The sequence below is a fragment of the Actinia tenebrosa genome, unplaced genomic scaffold (genome assembly GCF_029948245.1).
Source record: "Actinia tenebrosa isolate PJP-AT-01 unplaced genomic scaffold, QUT_ActTen_1.0 PGA_scaffold5__44_contigs__length_20552954, whole genome shotgun sequence".
Taxonomy (NCBI): domain Eukaryota; kingdom Metazoa; phylum Cnidaria; class Anthozoa; order Actiniaria; family Actiniidae; genus Actinia; species Actinia tenebrosa.
The window spans coordinates 6,183,866-6,208,825 of NW_028292582.1; the positions used below are offsets into that span (position 1 = coordinate 6,183,866).

The following is a 24,960-nucleotide window of genomic DNA, read 5'->3' on the forward strand; positions in this document are numbered from 1 at the left end:
TTCCTTTTAGTCTCAGATCGCCCATTTCAGATCTCTGACCTACGAAGGTTTTTGAAATAGGTATGTCAAAATGAAATGAGTAAATTAAGCAGATATCAGCGAATTCAGATACATGTTCCAACTCCAACAGCATACTGAAGATTTTCAGTCTTCTTACAAAAACAAGAAAACATCTTTGCAAAACCTCACCATTGTGTTGTCTAGTAAAGCAATGTATGGAAAATGAACGGTGAGTTTTGTTCTTGTTTCGTTGATTATAAGATATCGCAGAGCTGTGGCGGATTTAGGGGGGGTTCAGTGGGTGCAAATGAACCCCCCACCGGCTGGTACCTTGGATTTTTTGTATTTATTAAAATGAATAAATAAAAGTATGGTAGGTCCGCTTTTTGAAAATTAGCAACTTCGCCCACAATAATCGGGCCTGGAAGGCCGGATTGGTATACCTCTATTCTTTTTGGCGCGCGGGCCTGAATTGCCTTGCTCCCCTTCCCGCGTTTTCCCGCTAGTAGTGTGCAGTTGTTTAAGCTTGTTAGAGAAGTGGAAGGTGGCTTGTTATTGTAAACCAAAGAGATGGCTCACATCCATTATGACATGGAGTTAAACACTGAAAAGATCACAGATAGTTTTGCACGTCGCCATCCTCGCCGAATGGAACTAGTCGACACACCCAGTTCCATAGGTAGGTATCCAGAAATATTCAAGGTTAAACTGAACTAACTCATGAGATTTAATATGAAATGGGAGTGGTGGATAGGTTATCCTTATCAGGAGCGCCCCTAGGGCAGTGATGTGCCTCATGGGAAAAATGATGATGCAAGAGAACGTTATTGTTGTGCCGAAATTTGCAAGAATGAACCCCCCTCTTAAAGTCCTGGATCCGCCACTGCAGTGTGGATGTATAAAGCGCTTTCTCTTTTCCTTCTCAATTTTTCTCTTCAGATTAACTTTATAGTTTGTAAATACACGACTCACCATTCGTCTCGTTTCTATGTTAATTATATATTTATTCAATATTAACCTCGTTCCCAAGAACCTTCTCTTCTCACTTCTTCAAGTTGGCGATGCTCGAAAGGAAGACCCTAGAAAAGCCTGCTGTATCACGCGTTCTGCTCGGCTCCTGATAAAATTCTTAAAGGGGGACTAGCACGTAAATCTTCAAAAAAATAATTTTTAAGGGTCTAAAAATAACTGGTTAAAGTTCTTTCTTTATTCCCATTGGAAAGTATTATATTTTTACGAATTTCTATAGGTGTCTCTGACGTCACACACTCAACACTAAACATTGCTCCATACATTTGTTTGTAAATAACTTCATGTTTTACTTTAATTCTATTAAGATCAAAGGTCCACTGAGGGACTTTACGTACATAACTCGTGGTAAAAATCATTTTATGGTATCTTTTAAAACTCAGCGGATATTTTGATTACAAAATACAAAGAAATGTATGGAGCTATGCCGGAGCGATGTTTAGTGTTGTGTGTATGACGTCACAGACTCTTCCCATCCGAATATCAGGAAAAAACTTTAACCAGTGATTATAAGACCGGGTTATTCCAGAAAAGTTTCAGCTTAATTAACATTCGGATGATTTAAGAGCTAGTCCAAAATTAAAAATTCAATTCACTGGTGCATAAGATCTGTGCTTTCGTATTGAAGGGAATTCTTAGACTAGTTTTTAATTTTACCGTGAAATACCATTTCCTTTGTAGAAATAATATTTCATTTGATTAGAAATAAAATTTGAAGAAAGAGCGAGTGATTTTGGACTTTTCAAAATGACATCTTTCAAATAAGCATTTTTTAATTCTGTGAAATGGAAAGTGGGCCTTCAATAAAATTTTTATTTATCCTGTTTTGGATATCGAATAAATTTTTAATAGCCAAAAAATTATACGATATTAAGAAGAAAATGTTACAAACTTTATTGGCATGAACAATGGAATGAAAAAAAGCTATATACTAAAATTTACGATATTTCGCATATTGGAACTAATGTGAGAGAAGGGAAACAATTTGTGCTTTCTGCAGTGCAAACAAGATGACTTGGCCTTGTTCTGACAGCAGCGAACTCGAGGAGTGATCTTCTGGGACTAGGATTAGAAGAGGCCAAGCCTGCACCCAACACCATCCGTGCGTAGGTCTTTTTTGACGTGACCTTGACATTTGGCTGCGAACTGTCTCTAAAGGACAAGGTTCGTTTTGTTAGTCGTTTTTCTTCGGACTTGTTTGTTTGTTTTGTTGGTCTTGAATCGGATCTTGTTTGCAAGTATCCTGTTTCCTTGTCATTATTATTTTCTCTTGTAGACAATCGTATAGTCTCCTTGTAAGGACTCAAGTTTGAAGACCTGGCATCATTGGACGACGAACCTTCGAATGTCGTGTCATGAGACAAATTTGCAGACACCTTTATCTTATAATCGAAGCCTACACTTTCACTTTCACTTTCGTTGGTTTTTATAGTGCTTTCTTCCATGGAGGGCAACGTACTTGCAGTTTTCTTGTGTTCATCTTTACGGGGCAAACCTGTAGACACTCTGTTCATCACAGCGTTAGTCGATGCAGATGCAGAACAGACTTCAGCGTAGGTCATCTTTGAATTTGGAACATCCTTCCCATCTTTATACACTAGTTGATTGACTTGTTCTTTACCTGACTTTTTATACAAATAGTTGTGATTCCAGTTCTTCCTGTGTCTGTTCCTTCTGTTGTTTCTTCGTGATTTAGGTTTGTAAGATCCTGCAGCGGTTGTCTTTGGTTTGTAATAAGCATGACTAGTTGAAGACGACGTATGGTATTTATGTTGGATGCTTTTTTGTCTTGATCCGGCGTGTTGTCTATTAGTTGACTTGCTGACAACTTGAAAATGAAAAGAAACAATATATCCGTAAGTTTTGTTGAAATTGTTTACTGTAAAAGGATTCCAATAGTTGTCACACCTATTGTGGCACTCGGTGCAGGAATGTAAATTCAGTCAGTTGCAGGTTGAATAGAAAGCCTTCATAATCCCAAGGTGCGCAAAAGGAAAAAATATACTTGCTCAGTATATGAAATCGGGCACAACCTATTTAGTTAGTCCGCACGTCATATTGACGTGTCCCATTCTTCAGTCCTAGAAGAACCTCTGTCTTACCTTTAAAAGTCGATCCATCATCGCTGGACAGTACATTACAAGGAACTGATGCGACATTAAGTGTCCCTGCTGCGTCCCTTGTCGATCTGTTTGGTACATCGTTTCTTCCTGAATTGATTGGAGTTTTACACGATGCTTCAGACCGTAGCTTGGCATCTTTATCATCCAGCTGTTTCTCGTGCAATGGAAACAGTTTGAAGGTGTTTGGGTTGTTGGTCCTCGGTAGAACATCAGAGTCTAATGCCTCTTTATGGTAGCAAACATAAGTACTGTCATTAGTGTTCGAAACGTCTTCCTTATTCAGAACAGTCTTGCTCTCTGCTTCCAAAACGTTCCACGTTTCTGTAATTGACTTCTCAATTGGTTTGTTCTCAAGCTGTTTCAGTGGACCCAGACTGAATGTGCTTGGTCTGTCGGTCTTTTGTATTGCATGAGTGTCTAATGTCGCTGAATAGCAGCAGACAGAAGCAACGTCCTTAGTATCAGAACCCTCTTCCATAGACAAGGATTTCTCACTTGTCCAACGTGCTTCAGAACTTTGTGATGTAGTCAGGTCATCCATCATCACCAGTCTTTCCTGTACAATATTTTTACTCATCTCAGCAGAATCACAGCTTGTTAGGCTCAACCTGATTTGCTCTGAATTCTCAGAATCCTCTCCATCGGACACATTTCCGCCCTTCAAATCCAGTCCTTTCATCTCATCAGCAGCATTTTGAACATCCCTTTTTTCCAATTCCTTTTCCTTCCAATCCACTTTGATCTCTTTCCCAATACCCACATCTTGCAAGTGCACAATGCTACGTTCTAGTTCGGATGATGATGTTGGTATTGTTTTCCATGAAAACCATGAACAAATCCATTGCCACAGTCGTCTTAATAGTCCAACATCATCAACAATTATAGATGTTTCCGTCATTGACCCGTAATTAACATTGCCTTTGACTTTTGGCCTTCTTTTTCTTCTGCCTCTCGCTCCGCTTCTCTTCCTTCTTTTCATTACTTTAACTTTGTTATTCCAGGTATTCGGTTCTTCTTCAGGGATGCATGGTATGCATCGGGACAGCTTGATCTTCTGTAAGAAATGTTTGCGAAACAAGGAAGTGTTTGTAATTATTTATTGCAACAAGACTTTGTGTTTGAATGATATAACTGCCAGCTTTACATGCAAATTACGTGGTAAAAGTGTTCCTAGCTTACACACTGACCCCTAGCTGGTTTGTTCAATTATTTTATGATGGTCTCATCATATTGACCTTGTAGAGTATCTTTCTCACCATATATCAGACGATATATCAGATCAAGGACACCAGTGAAGTCCAAATGATTCTGCGCGTCACCTCTGCCGTCTGGATGGATTGTCAGAGCTGTTGCGGGTGTAAGCGCCTGCATAACAAAAAAATGAAATAAATGGTGATCGTTTTTTTTTTCTTGCATCTTAAACATCAATAAATGACGCAAGCTCTATGAACACCACAGTAAAAAGCTATTTCATAAAACGTTGTCGGTTGGAAACCTGATATCTGATGAAATCTAAGACCGAGTTACACTGCAATTTAATTTGTAATATTCACAGCCAAACAACGTAAATTCATTTTAGATTGAAATATGAAACATAACCGTCATTTTATCCAGAAAACATCGGAACGCAACTGAAACATTTTCATTCTTCTTAGAAAACATTTTTGCAAGTCCTCACCATCTATGCTCACGTGATTACACTGAAGATGATTATGAACTGCGTGATGCCTTGTAAGACACGCACTAAATGCCTGAAATCTCTGGAACTGAATGTTTCAAATTATGGATTAATCATGTTCGATGTCAACGTCACAATGTCAGGAGGTCTACGTCATACCTATAAGAAAAAGCGCGCGCTTTTAAATGTTTCTGATTAGCTCGCGTGAAGTAAACTTCCAAATCACGTGATCTTGTTGGTTGTTTTGGAATGAACGAGACTGGTAACGAGTCTTTTCATAAGAAACTTCAACATTAAAAAGGGGCCTTAGAATCTTTTATATGCATGCTTACTATCAACTTTTTATTATTTATTTATTTATTTTATCTATTTACTAAGTCATATAATAAAATTATTATTTATTCTTAGTTTTCATTATAGTTTAAGCACTATTAGCTCAGAATTTTAACTATTTTCTGTATGTACATATATAACATAAGCTTTAGTATTACCTTAATGACAAGACGTTTATTGATAGCAACCTATGATTGACAATTGTGAAAAACAATGCCAGTATTTTACTTGTTTTGTCGCGCACATTGCCTAATGTAAGGTACTTTCCCTAAAAACAGTGAATGGGGAAAAAATATACCAGGAGTGGGGTTCGAACCCACGCGTACATTCGTACATTGGAACTTAAGTCCAACGCCTTAACCACTCGGCCATCCTGGTAATGATAAATATTTAAATCATTAGTTTAAGAATAATTATTGCATTGTGGGCAGTGCACTGCGCAGTATAAAATGAACGACTCCCAGATGACACGAGTGAAAAACGTTTGCGCATGCTCTGCTATTGTAAAAATAGGCAAATTTCACTTTCAAACATGCTGGATAGATTGGACTTCAGAAAATATCAAAACTTAGTGCCTTTGCTTGAAACTCAAGGCTAATTCTTTCATATTGTGTTTGTGAATACAGTATCTTAATATCACAAAAGTATACTCGGGAATTTTTTTGTACACTCGAAGAACGAACATTTATTTTTTCACTCAAAATGTTCTAAATCTTAGAAAACGTGCTGAAATGCACGCATGCGCAAACGTTTCTCTCCAGTGTCCTCCTAGGCCTTTGCTTCTCTCCGGTAACGGAAGAATGTCCTCGTGTTAACTCCCCCCCCCCCCCCCCCCCCCCCAGCCATAACGGCGTGTTGCGACCTCCTACATTAACACGAATACCGCTGTCCACATAATGGACAAGTACCTTACACGCACTTCATACATGAAATGAATAAAACTGTCATGTTCGATATCAACTCCACCATGTCGTTATAATAACATTTAGCAATTAATCCTCGAGCACGAATAGGTTATGAGTCAATAGCCCATGAGGCCGAAGGCCGAAATAGTTCATACTGCCTTGGCTCGGCCGATCAGACTTCCAGGTCATATGACTTTGATGAACCAATCTGATTACGAGAGTCTTTAATACAAAACAAAAAGAAAAGTAGATGCTAATAATTATCTACATTATATATTAGAAATAATAATAAAATTGTTGGCGCACTGACAATAGCGCAGCGCATCCGTGACGTCATAAAAACGAAGACAAAGGCGAAATTTGGACAACAAACTTACAAGTTTACTTTCAGCAGATAATTTTCACAGCCGATCGCAGTTGATCTTAGTTTACATGGGTTATTATTGTAACTTTAAGTAAAAATAATAAAATCGGTTCGTATAATCCTCGTAGCGGTTAAACAGAATGCAATGTTTGTCCGAATCTTTAAGCTATTTTTAGAATCAGTGCGCTGCGCTATTAAGTTTACTTTCCCAAAGCAGTAAATGGTAAAAAATGTACCAGGAGATGGGGTTCGAACCCACGCGTACATTCGTACATTGGAACTTAAGTCCAACGCCTTAACCACTCGGCCATCCTGGTAGTGATGAAATAAATGTCAAAAGTATAATATCAAATTTACAAGTCATTTTTGAAGTCAATATTTACAATTCAAAAAAGTCCAACCTGCGCTACACAAGCTCTCTAGGGAGGGACAAGACTCATTCGTTTGCAATTCTTCACGACTCGAGAAAAAATTCGTGCGTGCCCACCAACCATGAAGCAATCTCTATTCTCTACTTTCACATCCCCATAATGTCTTGCGTCTTTGGGGGGTAACCAATCAAAAAACTGTCTCAAATTGAAAGGTTTCTTAATTGAATTTATACTATACCTGCTTTTATATGTACAATACTGATAATCAGTTTATTCCAAGTTATTTTTGCTTGTACAGATCAGCAAGAGTTTTGGTCTTACAGAAAATGTATTGCCTTACGAAAATGTTTTAAAAATTTACCTCAAACGCCTTCAAGCTTCTATCTTTTTCTGTTTTTTACTTCTTCATTTTATTTTTGGACACCAAACAAGGTATTGTCAACATTGTCTGATCAGCCTTCAGCAAAATAAGTGGGTTTTTACCCTCTGGTTACCCCCTAAAGACGCAAAGTATTATATGGGATGTGAAAGTAGAGAATAGACCTGAAGCATTTTGAGGTTTTATAATTTTTTTTGGCGTTTTTTTCTGGAGCTTTTGGAAGGTGAGCGTTACTTTGTGCTTTCGAATCATCTCGAATATTTAGTTTCCATTTCTGTATAACTCTTGTGCAATACCAACATTTTTATAGTACAATTTTTATTGGGCACGTTAATGTTAATTTTGACTTTTCTATTCTAAACATTCCAGATATGAATAATCAAAGTACATTAAAAACAAAAAACACAAACAAAACAAAAAAAAAAAAAAAACACTCATTGGCTAGGACCGGCAAAAACAGTGTGTTTTGTGGTCCTCAGATGGTATGTTTTAGCCGAGGTGAAGCCGAGGGAACCTAAAAACACACTGCTTTTTCGAGGTTCCAGTCGATAAGTGTTGTGTTAACAGACTAGCAATTATTTGATTTGATTTTGAAAAACTTGAGTCTAACTAACATGAGTCCAGAATGGTTGCCGGGAACAGTGAAATTTTATGACTATCACGTGGCAGCCTCTTGGCCAATGAAAAGAGAGAAAAAATGAACATTGATGCTGTTATCCAATAAATTTATCCACTGGATGAGATTTATCTGTCGAATACTGCTATCCATCCTTTGTACATCAAGGCCCTGAGGATAATGATGTCATTTCCAATCATACCTTTTCGTCTGAACTGTTCTATGATTGTGTTTCAGTGAAGTCTCCGTGGAATTGTTGAATTCGTGCATTCTTTACTTTACCGTTGGTATTTGTGAATATTTAGACACTGATACGAGGCTAACCCTGAGTAAATGAGTCTGTAAATCAAGAACACAGCCGTAATTTAGAACTCGAAAAACGTCTATTGAGTATATATCACTCATGCCAAACTATAAAACACATAAGCATATGGAGTTGAATTGTTCAATCATACCCGGCCTGCTTCCCACGACCCTTCATATGTATTTAAATGGCGGGATTATCACGACCATCACATATCAAATGTGTCGCCATAAACGAGATTATTCTTAGTGATCTCCACATCACCAATACATTTAAGGTTGAACGTTTCACTGATAAGTTTAAAAGCATTAAAAACTTATCCCAGATCAGCTAGATAACGGTTCAGTTGAAGTTCGTTGTGTGAGGTAAGTTAAATGTAACGTCAAGGCCACCTGTCACGATGAAATGATGAAAATGAGTCGTCGTCTGATCATTTAAACCATGTTATATATCAATACCATGTAGTCTTACTAATACTGATTCACAAATCATTTTATACTAATCCCTGTAGGCCCTAAAGTCTATTAAAGTAATTATTTCTCCACCCAGTTTCCCTCAAAGACACCAAAACTAAAACTGTTTTAAAAAATACTTGGAAAGGATGATGTAACGCTTATTCCTAAAGTGTACGTCAACAGTTCTCGTCGGCAAATCGCTAAGTCAACATAGCTGAGGGCATTGTTGTCAGCTGGACGACTAAGATGCAATTTCTTCCAGCTGTTATCTCATACTATAAGGGTGCTGTTGTAGGAACGCGTTAAACTGATACTTTAATTTTTTGAAACCTGAACGTTTGATCTTGCTTATGCTTCCGATGTTTTTTATTTTTTCCTACTGCGATTGTGAGCAACTAAGATCCTAAATTTTGCATGTTGTCGATGGTTTACTTCAGAGAGAGAGAGAGAGAGAGAGAGAGAGAGAGAAAAGAAATACGAACCCAGCGAGCGACGGTTGATTTTCTTCCCATCCATGTTGCTGAGCGGCGGCAGGCTAAAAACGGAGGACGAAAAACGACCTCTGCAAGTAGGGTAGCAGTAATGCAACGGTTCATATGGGCAAACTGGCGCATAGCGAGGCAATTACACCCACCCGTCATAACAGAGTTTGCCTAATGGTCGTGGGTCGTGGGTCGTGGGTCGGTACCCACGACCCACGACCCACGACCCACGACCCACGACCCACGACCCACGACCCACGACCCACGACCCACGACCCACGACCATTAGGCAAACTCACCATAACACGTTTGCGTGATTTTCGTTGCTGATAAAATAATTGGATTTATTTGTATTCCATTATACACTAAGAATGCTAAAGTAACTGATATTAGTTTAGTTAAGTTTAGTTTAGTTTAGTTTAGTTTAGTTTAGTTTATTTGTCACAATATAAACATATGCATTTTATAAAACTTGAGACATACAAATTTTGTGACTGGCGAAGAAAACAGAACTTTCGTCCCAATTGATTTTCCCTCTCCATACAATATACATACAATACAAACATGATTAACAGTAAAATTGACGAGGAAAAAACAATCATGAAAAGAAAAACAGGATCATAGGAGATCGATGGATCAAAATTTATCAAAATTCAAATTTAAAAGATTTTAAAGATATTTTGTTGAAGCTCAAAATTTAATAAGCAAAGCCTGGATGAATAGCGACGCAAGCATGCGCAATTCTATGTTCCCAATATGAAAAGAAGCAACGCAAGCGCTAAAGAACGGAAGATTTTGTTTTTCTTTGTTTTGACTTACGCTTATGCTTATGCTTGCGTCGCTACTAAGAACCTACAGACCGTGGAGGACCTTAAATGAGACTTTGTTCGAAGGGTAGTGAGAACCAGGCGGACCAGTTATGTCAAGAGATAACAGTGGATATTTGTACAAATAATAAACATTTCTTATCTAACAGATATTTGATTTTGTCGACTACAGTTCATTTTGGCAACAAAAGTTCATATCATCAGGGAGCCAGCTTGAGTTGAGAAGTCAGGCTCTCCACAGAACAATAACAATAAATAACTCTCTTGAGAAGTAAAATAACCTTTCGTTAATGTTTGCATTACTAACTCGATGCGTTTAGTTGTGGTGGTGTAATCTTTCAGGACACTGGAACTCTTGCACTTCAAACTTAGTAATCTATAGAAAAAGATAAATTACAGAGAAAACATTGTTAAAATGAGTGGTCATCAGGATGTAACCAAAGTACCAACTTAGATTTATGCACGATTTTTCAAATTTATAAATTCAAAATTTTATGGAATGCAAACTCTTTATCTATTAAGTAATAATATATAACTAGGTATAAATAATATCCCAGCCTAACGCACTGGATCACATCAGAGCCTTAACTTCTAAGCGAAGCCGCACAGAATGAATTAAAATTTAGAAGTTGATTGTTAAGGAGGGGGGAAAACTGGAGATCCCAGAGCAAACCACGGGAAGCACAGGAGAGAACCAACAAGCAACTCTACTCACACATGACACCGGAAACGAATGCAGGTTGTTGATTGGTATAAGTTGGTGAGAGGCGACGCATTAGTAGCGTACACCACCCCATGTTCCCTGCATACTGTATAAATACTGATGAAACTAAAAACAACAGTTGACATTGCGCTGTTTTGTACTATTTATGTACTATTTATACTTTAGAATCATAAGCACTAATAGTAATTAAAATATGCGCATCATGCTTTTTAGTTAGTTTTATCCATTAAACCTTGCATACCTCACCACTTTCGCAATTCTTTTCATAAGAAGTACTTTCATTGAGCAATCGTGTCAACTGATCGATGTACTTGCTCGCTTTGGTTAGAGTCCAAATTTTTGATGTATCCATGTCGATTCTTAGGACTCTTCTCAAGTCATCAAAACCTTTGTTGAGCCTTTCAACCCTCTTTCGTTGTTGCAAATTGGCTTTAGCTTTGTCTTTCATTCTTTTGTTTTACGCTGGAACCTTTGCTTCGAAGTTTGCTTTCTCGAGCTAATGTTATATGTGGTTTCTCTGTCCTAGTGTTAGCTGCATATCAGTCAAGGTTGTCCGTTGATAAATCATTAGTATAAACTTCATCCAGGATCGCAATAAAGGGTCCGATAATATGGCGATTCATTTCAAAAGATTCGGTATCACTGGAAGAAAGCAGGTTAAAAATGACAAGCGGATAAATAATGAAAACACTGATAACAACCAATCTCAAAAGAAAATGAATGTGAGTATAAATACACGTCAATCATACGGTCATAAGAGTATATCATATCTTATCTTCGCATTGTCATTTTCCTTTGCTGCTCCCAGATTATGGAATAGGCTCCTTTTTGAGATTCGCTCTTGTACTACTGTTGCTTCCTTTAAAAGTAAGCTTAAAACTTATTTATTTACTTTATTCCTTAATAATAGGAAATATATTTAGATCTCTTTTGTTTGATTCATTTCCTGCTTTTATGCATATTGCCTTTAGGCTTTTAAGATAAGTTTTTCCTTTTATAATTAGATTTACTTATTAATATTTCAAATACGTAGCATTGTAAATATTGTAAATACATATATATAATTTATGCATATATTTCTGTTGTAAAGCGCCTTGGACATGCTCATGGATATGAGCGCTATATAAATAAACTTTATTATTATTATTGTTGAGATGAAAAAATGAGGATGAAAAAGTTTCCTTTCGGTCTGGCCCAAACTCTTCAACCACACCTCAGCCGGGATTTCAGCATTGTTTTAGTGCTAACATATCCGCCTCAGATCGAATGATTTAGTATTTTAAAGCTGAGAGAATTTACAAGTCTCAAGATTGGATTTCTCCTTTTTACAGTATTCAAAAAATCATTTTTTGGCGTATTTCATAGTTGTTTGTCAAATGGAGAATTCCTGACGTTAAAGCTCCGTATAGTGTATAGCGTAGTTTAAGGTTTGTAGCGGATGCGATTTTTTATACGTTAAAACACTCAAAACTACATGTAAATCGATGCCACAACTTAGGAAGGGAAAGATCCCTTGATCAAGACTTGTTATTCAGTGTTCTGAACACTAGACTAGCACGAGCATAGCCAGAAAAACCAGTAGCGTAGCGAGGGGAGAACATTGGCACGACCTGCCCAGCCGAAGTTTCACTGAAGGGGTGGATATAGCGGATATGGCGGGGAAAGTCTACGAATATGAAACGCGCACGCGTTTTGTTTTAGCGGGAAAATGCTAAGCCGCCCTCCTCCTCCCTCAGTTGACCGAGACCTGGCTACCTAAAACCGATTTTTTTAAAGGAAATCTTGCATAACTTGAATGGGAGCTGCGATATTTTATTCTTTCTTCTCGAATTAACACAACTATGACAGTCAAACATTGAATACGATGATGAGAATAACGAACCGTCCTCCTTTATAAACAATACACAAAGCGAGCCTGACTTCACTCAGTCCGACTTTCGTCGTGGGATACTAAATGAATTTAATAATAATTTGTACAGACATGTTTATTTACGTACAACCCTTAAACAAAATTAATTTGTTTTGCTATGATCGTTGTTATCACACACGCATAAGGTTACTAAGGTTATTCAGTATTTCAAGAGATAACGTCTTCAAGGTCGACTAACGTAACTTTTAAAAAGGTATTAGCAAAGACTTGTCTTCAGGAAATGGCCATTTCCTAACATACTTAAACCCCATTCAAATGCTTGTAGTCTGTCCCTCTTTCCCTCCAGACTCACCAGTTGAGTTTTTCTCCCTGGTCCCGTCTTTCTGGGAGTTCCGCTTAAAACTCGTTCCCGCTCCCCACGCGTCCAAGTCAGGGAAAACCCGACTCTAAGTCTAGAGAGTTAGCCGAGCGCAGAGTTAGTGAAGATCATAATGTTTCTGAATTTGTAATGAATGTTGGTTAGAATTTCAATTGCTTTGGAAAGAATTTCAAATGCTTTGGAAATATGCTTAGAGAAAAGCTTCGAATTTGATTTTTCCGACAAATATGTTGTCAAATTTATAGTTTGATAGTTGAAGAACCATTTTTAGCTAAGATTTGAGTTAGAAATTGTGTTTTTGTGGGGTTTGTTTTGTGATGTTCGAAAATCTCCCTTCACCTTCACCGAGTGTATAATGATTGCCCAAACTAAAAAACCAGGGGTGGGGGAACTGGGCCACGAAATCTGCACCCCCCCCCCCCCATCCCAAATATTGGTTTACCTGAAATATAAATGCATAGATTCGATTTTTATTACTGTTTTTTAAGTTATTGTTGTGACTTTTTGCAGGGCTTCCCTAAAGATTTTTTACAGTGTCCCCCCAAAGATTTATAGCTTCCACCGCCCCTAGTCTCCCTCGCATCTTTTGCGTGACGACCGACACTAACGGATGCGAGGGAGACAAGCCGCCCCTGAATACATGTAAAAAAATATTTATTATGTTAAATCAACCATATCTTCCATAGTTTAAGTGCAACCTTCACGAAACTTTACAATTTTATTAATATCTGTATGACAACTTTAAATATCAAATCCTTTTGTCGGGTTAATTAAATTAAACGTTTCTACGGCAGACGTTACTCTCTATGCCTCATGGGCTCCCTGTGTACTGCTTTGACAACAGCGCTGGAGGTGTATCGTGGGAAATGTGTAATGGCGGACGGGTTTGAAGTTAAAACCATTGCATGTTTTTCTCGCGTTCGTCTCTTCTCTCGTTGTCTAATACGTTCAATCTTAACTAAAAAGGAAAAGGAAATATTGTTTGTCACAAAAGGTGACAGATTTTTATATGTTATCGAAAATGGCAGGCATTCGGTAAGTTCCCAAAAGAATATGATCTGCTTTAGCTTTAAAACCAAACAATTATAAGCTGAACTTATATTTATATATATTTATATTTATGAATAAGCTTAACTTATATTTTAGAGTGGTTTCAAAGTCCTCATTAGAATGTGATGCTCAAATTATTAAACATAATAGAAAACGAAATAAGTAGAGTTCAATACATGGTACTGTAGGTTGAAATTAGGTTGAAGAAATAACTATTTTTGCTTTTTTCTAATTTTCAAAACCGCTACTTTTCACTACTAGTGGTCTAAAACAATAGAACCCCTGCAGCATGTTGGAGCTCAAATGATTTCATAGTTTAAGGATTGATTCCACTGCGCATGCGATTTTATCCCGAATTTCTCACCTTCTTTTTTTTAAACCTTCTTTTGTTCTTAATTAAACAAAAGAAAATGCGAAATTCGGGATAAAATCGCATGCGCAGTGGAATCGATTCTTAAACTATGAAAAGGCTTATTGGAGAACATACTGTAACAATAGGTTTTCAATTCTGAGGAGATTGAGGCCCTTGCCACACTATGCCAGATAAATTTGAATCCGCAACTTTTGTCCCACAAAAAAAGTTTTCTGTCCACATGGAAACGGATAAAATGTTTCGTGTCCACATAAGTTCGATCAGAGGCGGCAAAAACGCTTCATTGCACATCTGAGCATGTGCATCAAAGCTGAAATTGAGCCTGCGGTGAATTCTTAGCCTTCCCACCATGTTCCCATGACAATCATGACGTCATCATATTTGAAAAAATTCAGATACAAAATGTTCTCCGTCCACACTAATACAGCTAACCGGCGTTTTCAAATTGTTCCACTTTGGAAACCGTATTCGAAAAAATTTGTTTTCAGTGAAGAATTGTTCCAGATTCGCCTGGACTAGTGTGGGTGGTAGGCCTAACTGAATAAATAAAAATTTGGATTCAAATTTATTCGGCATAGTGTGGACGGGGCCTGAAATTCTTTTGTTTTGTCCTCCAAATTGAGCTGCTTTGATGTCAAATGCAAGGGGTCTATAGACGCCTAGACCACTGTAGCTCAGTCAATCAAAACACAGGATAGACCATTAGTAGGTTTATGCTAATGTGTATTAGTGAAATCCAAGTAGTGGTGTATCATCAATGCTGCATTTTGATTGGATGATATATTTGGCCAACTACACTATAGTTGGATTTGACTAAAACAAGTAGTCCTCTTGCCCTAATGGGCTGTGAGTCAATAGTCCATTCAGCCTTTAGACTCATGGGCTATTAATTGACTCACAGCCCATTTGGGCAAGAGGACTAATTGCTAAGTATATGTAATAGGACTCCATGCCTTAATTGGACGAGGAAAATTCCGAGGAATTTTTCGAGTCTAATTATTTCTTGATTGGGGAGCATGAAATCCCATTACCTATTAATTATTATATAGCTGCCTAATTAATCACATATCAACAAGACCTGTCCAATTAAGAAAATAATTGGACAGTTACCTATATGGGATTAATGAGAAGCTGTATAATTATTAGTCTAATATCTATTTCACAGGTTTATTCTGGTCTCAGTTTAATACGTAGTAGAGTGATTTAGCATCAATTAGACGTGAGCATCAAGGATGATGGTAAGACGTGGTTGACATCCTCGGCAGGTTGCCATTTGCAGACCCCTATTTTTACTTTCTGTCAAAGAAGTCCACTACATTTAGGGTGGCATGCACAGGAAAAAAATGTGCTCGTGCTGTTGTCTTTGACGCTTGCTCAATGCTAAATCTCTCTATTATTGAACGTATTGAATGCGTGTTGGCATTGACATTTAATAAATGATTTTGAATTGGATTTTCCCCCAACAGAACACCTATTTGTTCCCTTCAGACGTTATTTACTTTGAAGTTTTTGGTCAGAGTATCACAGCTGTAACAGATGATGGCAGAGTATGGAGAACTGCTATTACTAAACAGAAAATCAAAAAGTAAGACATTTTTTGTCACAATTAGGGAAGGTAAATTTTTATTGGGAGGAGGGCTGGGGAATTCACAGTTAACTTTTGAAAAATAGGTTAGCACTCCCCATTTCACTCAATAAGAAATTCATGACCGTTGACTGTAAATCCATGACAGTTTTTGTTTCCAAACAAAAAGGGTTTGACCCTCTACAAAAGTTCAAAATTTTACCGGTGACCTTCCCCTCTGAAGCCCCAGCCCTCCAACCACAGTAAAAACACACCTTCCTGTGCTTTACGATTGTTTTGCCTACGTATTGGTTCGCCTACTGAAGTTCGCTTACACATACGTTTTCCTACTTACTGTAAGTTCGCCTACATATCAAATGCGTTGTAAAACCTATCTATGAAGGGTGAGACAATAGATATACTGTAAAAAAGGAAATACTTCTCGTGTAAAGAATAAAACTTTTACATGAATAGCAAGGCAAACAAAGTAAGAGAAACACTGAAAACTTTAGACGCTAACGAGTAACTGGTAAGCGTTGTGTGACAACATAGTAAACCAAGAAAAGTCGTGCAACCTATCTAAACAAGTGTGACACAGTAAATATATAAAAAACAAATCAACTGCTGTTGAGTAAAGTAAGAGAAACGTTACGAATGAGTCAAGAACTTCTGAGATGTGAATGAGTTTTTTTTGCTACAGTAATAACTTTCCCTTTAGTTTTGAACTATGTTGTCTGAAAAAATCTTTTTGATTTGATGACCATTTTCAAAGATATTTGTATTTAATAAAGATTTTGGTAAGTAAGCAAAGATTTTTTCATGAAATCTGAAAGTTTACCGCTTTCACTTGACAAGTTGTTACGCTTTTGTTGTCACAACAACTCGTTCACTCATTGACACTCTCATAAGTAGGCGAACTTTTTTCAAGATTTTTTTTATAAATTTGATAGATAGCATCTGATAGTTTGCCATTTTGCTGTTGTTGTCACACTTCTGAAGTACTTGTCTCATTTGTATTAACGCTTCTCTCGCTTATATCGTCTTCATACTTACTGTAAATAAACTTTCTTAGAGGTAAAAGATGTGTTCCTTTAATGAAGATTTTGGTAAGAAGAGCAGATGAAATCTTAGTAACACTTTTGTTGTCACTCAACACTTTTCTGGCATTCTTGATTACTACTTGCGATTTTTCTGTTAATTAGTTTGCCTTGAGATTTTCATAAACTTTCTTGAAGATAAAGATGTGTCTGCCTTTTTGATCATTGAAGTTTTCCTCTTTTTTTCATCTAATGCTTCTACTCATGAATCGGTTCCAGTGTATTACGTAGGCGAACTCCAGTAGGCAAAACTTATACGTAGGAGAACTTCAGTAGGCGAACCAATGCGTAGGCAAAACAATCAGATACCCTTCCTGTAGTTGATCATTTGCTATTTGTTATTAAACTTTTGATGTAAAAGTAAAGTCATTCTTAGCTGTACATTTTTCTTATGTTCCTTCCTATTGGTGCCTTTTGTTGTCAAAATAGGAAAGCATAGTATTAAGGTTACCTGCCAAGCAGGGGCAATAGATAACTTGGCTTTACAGTACAAGGAAAAAATATAGGTAGGGTATAAACCCTAGTGCCTGAGAAGATGTACAGGTCTGGTTAGCAAAATCAACAATGAAAATGGTTAATCTCATTCATTTGGCAGTAAAATCTATTTTACCTGATAATATTTTGATTCAGCAGAAATTAAGTCATTTGGTTATGATAATTGCTAAGTTATTTAAGATGCAAGAGGTTTGACAATGGATAAAAAAGTTGCAGCCTGGGAGAGCAGGTTATCCCTAGCCATCACTTTACAAGGGAAAACTTGATGCAGGCAGAAGGGTTACCCTACCAAACAGAGAGGGTAGTCTGGGTAACTTGTAAAGTTGTTAAAATATAATAATAATAATAATAATAATAATAATAATAATAATAATAATAATAATAATAATAATAATAATAATAATAATAATAAAAATAAAATAAAAAAAAAACAACACTGATTCATTTGCATCAGTGAGTGCGAAAGGAGATATTGAGGTTAGCCCTATCATGAATATCTCCTAAGATCAAATCAGAATTTAGTAGTTGGTTTTTGAGGAGGGAGGAAAACCGGAGAACCCGGAGAAAAACCCTCGAAGCACAGGAGAGAACCAACAAATAACTCAACTCACATACAACACCGGGCTTGTCAGGACTTGAACCCGGGTCGCATTGGTGAGAGGCAAGCGCTCTCACTGCTATGCCATCCAAGCTTCCATAAAAGAGCAAACATATAGAAGCTAGAGTAAAAGTTAGGTTCTATTACTAGGGTAACCCTAGTGCTAGAGTTACCATCCCTCCTTGTAAAGAGGCAAATGTAGATAAAAAGTAATTTATGGAGGAAATTCATGAAATTTCAATTATTCATGGCAACCATGTAAAACAGGAGCTTAGAAAAAATCTGAGCTCCAGATGGGTTTGTACCCATGACCAGGGCTTAAAATGATGGCTGGTAAGTCACCGGTCATTATGACCAGCCAAATTAGTTTTAACTCAGTCATACCTTGTTTCTGGCCAAGGTTACTGGTCAAAATAACTGGCAAGAAAAAGAAAGATTGGACCAGAAAAGTTCCAATTTTGGGTGGACATTGTCTGGCTGTTATTTTATGCCCTGATGACCCACAAGTGTTGGACTAGTGTACAGAAGGTTGTGGGTTCAAATCTTATCTGCAGCTCAGATTTTCTAAGCTCCTTTTTCATATGGTAATGTTTAAAATACTGCTGTATTCTATTGGGGTTTCAAAATCTGAGTGTAATTTCAAATGGTGAGGTGTAGCCGAGGCATTTGAAATTCCACAAGGATTTTGAAACCACAATAAAATATAGCGACGAGTATTTGACACGACATCTTATACTCTTTTTGTTACATGTATGTTTGTTTTTATTTCAAAGTTCTAGTACTTTGAAATATTTCCGAGTAGTAGGACTTTGAAATATTTCAAAGTACTAGAACTTTGAAATGGGTACGGTCGTAATTGATGGGGTTTTTAAACTACTGCACATGGTGCAAATAAAAAACCCTGGTTGGTCAATGACCTCATGAATAATCAATGAGTATGAGATTTTCATTTCATATCCATTTGATTTTCATAATAATATTGTAACATTTTAACAAAAAATGAAATTTCTATTTTGAATAAAATTGGTGTGTCTAAGATAATTTTAATTTCTTTGTTCTTATACTTTATAGGAATAAACATGGGAGTAATCAAGAGTCAGGCTCTGCATCAAGCCAAGCCATCTTCACAGAACTCCTTTCTAAAGAAAGAAAAAACTGTAATCAAGTTTTTAACACAGAGTCTTCAGTTGACATAACTGAAATATTAGCTTCACAAGCAATCCTTCTTGAACCAAAGATTCTAGCTATATTCACTTTGGAAGATTGTTTAATTTCGTTTGGTGTGAATGACTTTGGGTGTTTCATTTCACACTATGCTTCATCAAAACAAGAGAATAATACTGTCTCCTACAATCAGACAGCTTTTAAAGTTTCCTTGAACTCTCCAGCACATTTGCATAAAGACAAGCTATGGCCAATCCCATTACTCTGTTACAGCAAAAAGACAGACAATGACTTGCCTTCCAACATCTTAGAAAGAAAACTATTCAATTTGTTAGTGCCTAGAGGAGGATTTGATGAATTGAAAACAACTGCCATTAACTGTCTCTTATTATTAGGAACTCCTGATGGACAAGTATTGACTTGTGATCTTGACCAAACTGGTAGTGAGACGATAGGAAAGTCTAGTTTTAAACTTCTATATCATTTGGAACAAAGTGTTGTTGGACTCCATTTGATTCAATTACCTCAGCTTCATACAAGCAGCAGAAGTACCAAGAATGAGTTCATGTCTGTGAATGAAAAAAACCCAGTTTATAATGTAGTGGTCATGATTGGAAGCAAGGGGAAGTGTGTATTGGCCTACCAGGTTGATGAAACTTGTAGTTTTTCTAAACACAACCTTGCTGGCCCTATTTATTGCTCAAATGTCAAGTCTTCAAAAGACTCTACTCGTATCATTCATTCCAATGGACGAGAAGTTTGCATTAGTACACTGTCTGTAAACAAGCACAAAACATCTGAAAAGGATGATGTTAGCATTGTTCTGTCAAGTATTTTTATTTGCATACCAGACATTTGCTGTGTCTATTGTCTTCACCCAAATGTCCAGGATGCTAATAGTACGTCAACATCTATTAAAGCTGTTGCTATGACAACCAAGGGTAAACTATTAGGAATCAGTTTACCTGGACATGATAGTACATTTTCTTTTACACAACAACCAGGCCTTCAACTGAGAGAATTGCTTGTTAGAATAGAAAATGTTGCACTACAAACAAATGTGTTGGAACAGGATTTAGAATCCATTGACAAAGTATTGGAGCAACTAAATTATGCAGCTACATTGATGACTAAAGCAACCAGTCCTACTGGTAACAGTACGATGGGTAATAATCTGTCAAATCAGTGGATTTGTTGGAATGTAGTACCTATACTTGCTTCAGAAGATAGTATCTTAACAAATAGGTTATCATTTTCTCTGAAATTAGGACTGATTAACCAAAGTAGTATTTCTTTATCTAGCCAATGGTCTGTTTTGATATCAGTTCAGAACAAAAACTCTGTCCTTTCATATGCAGTAGCTTTGGAGTCCCTAACTCCACAATCAACAAGAGAATTTGTAATAACTCTGCCTGATTCAGTAGATCCAAGACACTGCATAGTAGTAGAGACATTCCTGTGCTATGACCTTAGTTCATTGCCATCAACATTACCAAGTGAAGTGCAACCTTGCCTGAATGTGGACAACAACAGTCTAGTGATTTCATTGGGGGAAAATGTGATTGATATCCTGAGTCTTGCTAGAATTTTGTTTGACTTTTTGAGCCATGATGTTTGCAAATTTACTGTAGCAAATCAAGGTTTATATCTGGAACATTTACAATCATCCTGCAAAGACGACAAGAGTATTTCTTTAAAACAACACACCGTGGATGATGAGTTATGTGCAATAGTAATCCCAGTTTCTAAGACATTTTTACATAGCATTTCAAGTATAGGATCCAAAGACAATATGGAGGAAAAAGTGCTTCATTTATTGTTGGGAGATTTAAATGATAAAAGTTTCTCCAAAAAAGATGTGAGAACAAGCACTCGAACAAGCAAGGCCAACTGTTGCAGTATGACTGTAATGGTGACAGCTAGTACGTCTGACGAAGAACCACATGATGGGGTGAATATTGTATTAAAAGCATCGGCAAAGATTGGACTGCTGATGCTGCTGGAAGCTGTGATTGCAAGGCTAAAGGTATGCTTCACAAAAAATAATAATTATACAGTGTTAAAAATAACAACTAGTCATTGAGGATGTCTGGCCAGAATTGGAACTTGCCTTGTCAAATCTTTGCCTTGCTAGTCATTTTGACCAGTAAACGAGGTATGTCCAAGGTAAAACTAATTTTTGCGGCTCATCATGACCAGCAACTGACCAGCCATTATTGTTAGTCCTGTGATTACATTACAGAGGACACCTTGGCAAAATAGTCTCGTTTTAATCCAAGGATACGAGTTTATTTTTATGTTCAAAAATAAGTTTTCTTGCATATGTGTATTTCCTTTTCTTTTCTTTTCTTTTTTTTTTGATATAAAATAATTGGTTAGTGAGAAAAGTGGGTCCAGTTCTGGACTACAAATAACCAGGAGATAGACTACCCAGAATACCCCTCAGTCTTAGCTTCAATGATTTAACCTATTCAACCCAACAAAGTGTTTTTTCAATTTGTCAACGTTGTTGCAGTATAATACTGTATATCTCATGCACATTTATTAGAATTCTACTCACATTTATTAATTAATACTTATTGATTTTTATAAATATTATCTTTTTTTAGTTCCTTTCGAAAACCAATGAAGTTACAGTTAGAGCTGATGATTTACAGAGAATCCTCAAAGCAGTACAGGTATGTCATATTGTGTTATACAAGAGTGAGTCTGCTTAGTACTCTAAAGAGATTATAAGATTTGACAAAGTCTACGCCAGTGTCACGCTAGTGTAGACTTGAAATGGGGTGGACTGAAAGATGTAAAGTAGCTTTGCCTTCCGGATAGCCTCTATTACTGCGGTTTCCCTATTCTGCAAACTTGGTACTCACAAGCTGCACGCTGAAATTTGGTTTTTCGCTGCCGTCAATCAAAAATAAAGTCGGTCTTTTTCATGTACAAGCCGTTGAAATGTCGGAGTTTGCAGAATATGGAAAACCACAGTAATATCATCAGAACTTTGCAAACAGATACACCTACTTGCAAGAACGTTGTCATACGAAAATAGAACATTAGTGATTTAGTGGGATAGGAATTATATTAAAAAAAACAAAAGAAGATCACTGAAGCTGAACTTTTTCTTTTGTCTTTTAATGTATTCCTTTCTCACTAAATTACTAATGTTCTAATATCGTTTGACAACGTTCTTGCAAGTAGGTGTATCTTCAATTATGTTTATTCAATTATATCAGAGTCTATAGCAAACTTTTATTCAAAATATCATTAAATATTTTTCTTTTTATTTATCTTCAGGAGCTCAATTCCAAGTATGACTAGTTCAATATTTAATTAACTTTTCATATGTAAGGTAGAATATTAATTATTAGATAAAAACAAAACAAAGAAAAACTGAAGCTAAGAAAGGTGTTTTGCTAATTTACATAATACGCGACATACGAAGATTAGCACGTTTTTTCAACAGTTTTGAAATTAGGTTGAAAACGAGAATTAGCCACCTTGTTTGGTTTTCAAAACCGATACTCGTGGTCTATCACTAATACAGTTACAGTTTACCCTGCTGATCTGAGAGAAAATGTTAGCCAATCAAAATCGAGGATATTTGAAAAACTGAGGTGTCACTTTTCCTCTAGTCTCCCTCGCATCCGTTTTTAGTGTCGGTCGTCACGCAACGCTCCCTCCCCAACCGACACTAAAAACGGATGCGAGAGAGACTACTTTTCCTCATGAAATGATGGGTTTCCAGGCCACCAAATGAAAAACAACTTTGCTAATAATATTAGAGGTTGATAACACAAAAACTAAAGAGTTTTATATTTTTATTTCAATGATGGACAGGTTTTTATTTTTGCTGGTCAATTTTCACAGGCTTCATGACACTTTGCATATTTATATAGCGCAATACAAATGTATATATTGAAGAAATAGAAAACGCGCGCGCGTGCTGTGTGCAGTTTTAAAGCACGCGGGGATTGGCAGAACACGAGAGAATTGTTAGGAGAAGCACGACGCGTAGCGGATATATATGTAATGTTTAATAAACGAGCAGGAGTGTTTTATCGGGTATAAAACACGAGGCGCAGCCGAGTGGTTTTAGACCCGATAAACCACGATCTGCGAGATTATTGAACGGCTTAGAAAACTTATGATGTTTGTTCTCATTGTGTACCGATTTTTTTACGAAATGAACCAAGTTTGATAGAGAAAATCCAAGTTAAAGTTTATGCAAATGAAGACGAATCTTTATCAGATATAAAATCACCTTCATGGTCATGATTTCTATTGTGTTTTCTTCATGAATTATTAATGAGTTTTCTAATTATATTTAGAAAACTCATTAATAATTCATGAAGAAAACACTAGAAATCATGACCATGAAGGAGGTTTTATATCTGATAAAGATTCGTCTTCATTTGCATAAACTTTAACTTGGATTTTCTCTATCAAACTTGGTTCATTTCGTAAAGAAATCGGTACACTATGAGAACAAACATCATGAGTTTTCTAAGCCGTTCAATAATCTCGCAGATCGTGTTTTGTCGGGTCTAAAACCACTCGGCTGCGCCTCGTGTTTTACACACGATAAAACACTCCTGCTCGTTTATTAAACAGTACATATATGAATGAATGAATGATTTATGAATTTATATAGCGCCTTTCCTATATGGACATAGTCAAAGGCGCTTTACAATGAGAAGTGAATGACAGATTGCTTTTACAACCATACAGCCATTTGCAATAATTGTGGCCGTTTCAAATATGCATACAAGTATATCAAAAGTATATCAGATACGGAGGGATATCTTTCATGATATTTTCAGATAGCCCTAGTGATAGACAACTCGAGACAAATATCAGGGATGATATCCCATAATTTTTAATATGCTTTTGATATACTTGTATATACATTGGAAGCGGCCATAATTTTTGCAAATGGCTGTATACAGCGCTATATAAATGTGCGAAACTGAGGTGTCACATGAAGTCTGTGAAAAGTGACCAGCGAAAATAAAAACCTGTCCTGGCGATCTGTGATCATACTTCAAAAATGAATAGTTATATCAGATCTAAAACAGTTTTGAACACGTGCTACAAACTCTCGACTCAGAACTGTTGGTTTTCGTCAGGTATGTAAACCAAGTTCAAGTTTGATTTTAATATAAACAAAAGGTAAAACGTAAAGTCGGTCTTTTAAGGTGATTTTTTTTGGTTCTGTGTTTCGGGGGCTCAAACAAAATGGCGGATTTTTGAATTTGGGACCCCCTTCGGACAATCATGGCTTCGCCTCTGCAGACGTCTGAGTACTGGGTTTGCACAGCAATTGCCAACACTCGCGCAATACTTAGTGAAAAAATGATGTAGGACCTCCACGGGGGATTTTTCTTTCGCGCTGCCAAAACTTGCAATAATCTTTCTGCTTCTGGGGTATTTTTCTAGCTTTCAACTGCGTATTTTTCTGCGCATAGGACTGAAAGCATGGACATTACACACAGTTTGGCCATTTTGTCATAACTTAATCAATTCTCGTACCCAGATACTTCTCGTTTCTAGCGAAAAATTGATTCTCCGATTTTTCGCTAGAAACGAGAGGGGTCTGGGTAGGAGAATGAAATTAATCAAACTCATTCGCCTTTAAATTGCAGGCGGTAGATTTGATCAGTTTTCTTGAGTGTATGAAAAGGTTTTATAGAAGTTTAGTTAGAAGAACACTTAAGAATCTCTTAACGGCTTTTTCCAAAGATCTTTCTTAAATGTGTACAGGTGTTTTGACTCTAAGGGTGCGT

The 24,960-nt window shown here is 36.8% G+C and overlaps 2 protein-coding genes and 2 non-coding genes across 4 annotated transcripts; 1 reads left to right on the plus strand and 3 right to left on the minus strand.

Moving 5' to 3' along the window:
* Positions 1-5,458: 5,458 nt before the first annotated feature.
* Positions 5,459-5,541, minus strand: Trnal-uaa (transfer RNA leucine (anticodon UAA)). Its single transcript has one exon. It is a non-coding gene; the product is annotated as a tRNA-Leu (tRNA).
* A 1,124-nt stretch (positions 5,542-6,665) lies between these two features.
* Positions 6,666-6,749, minus strand: Trnal-uaa (transfer RNA leucine (anticodon UAA)). The gene has a single exon. It is a non-coding gene; the product is annotated as a tRNA-Leu (tRNA).
* A 3,308-nt stretch (positions 6,750-10,057) lies between these two features.
* Positions 10,058-11,046, minus strand: LOC116286935 (transcription factor Atoh7-b-like). Its single transcript, XM_031693533.1, has 2 exons — positions 10,832-11,046; positions 10,058-10,242 (listed from the first exon to the last, which is right to left on the minus strand). Exons 1-2 carry the CDS (start codon positions 11,036-11,038, stop codon positions 10,183-10,185), a joined length of 267 nt encoding a protein of 88 aa, XP_031549393.1. The 5' UTR covers positions 11,039-11,046; the 3' UTR covers positions 10,058-10,182.
* A 2,606-nt stretch (positions 11,047-13,652) lies between these two features.
* LOC116286955 (uncharacterized) lies at positions 13,653-23,449 on the plus strand. The gene is made up of 5 exons (XM_031693555.2): positions 13,653-13,874; positions 15,729-15,847; positions 19,088-21,206; positions 21,790-21,858; positions 22,472-23,449. Exons 1-5 carry the CDS (start codon positions 13,653-13,655, stop codon positions 22,493-22,495), a joined length of 2,553 nt encoding a protein of 850 aa, XP_031549415.1. The 3' UTR covers positions 22,496-23,449.
* The last annotated feature ends 1,511 nt before the right edge of the window (positions 23,450-24,960 follow it).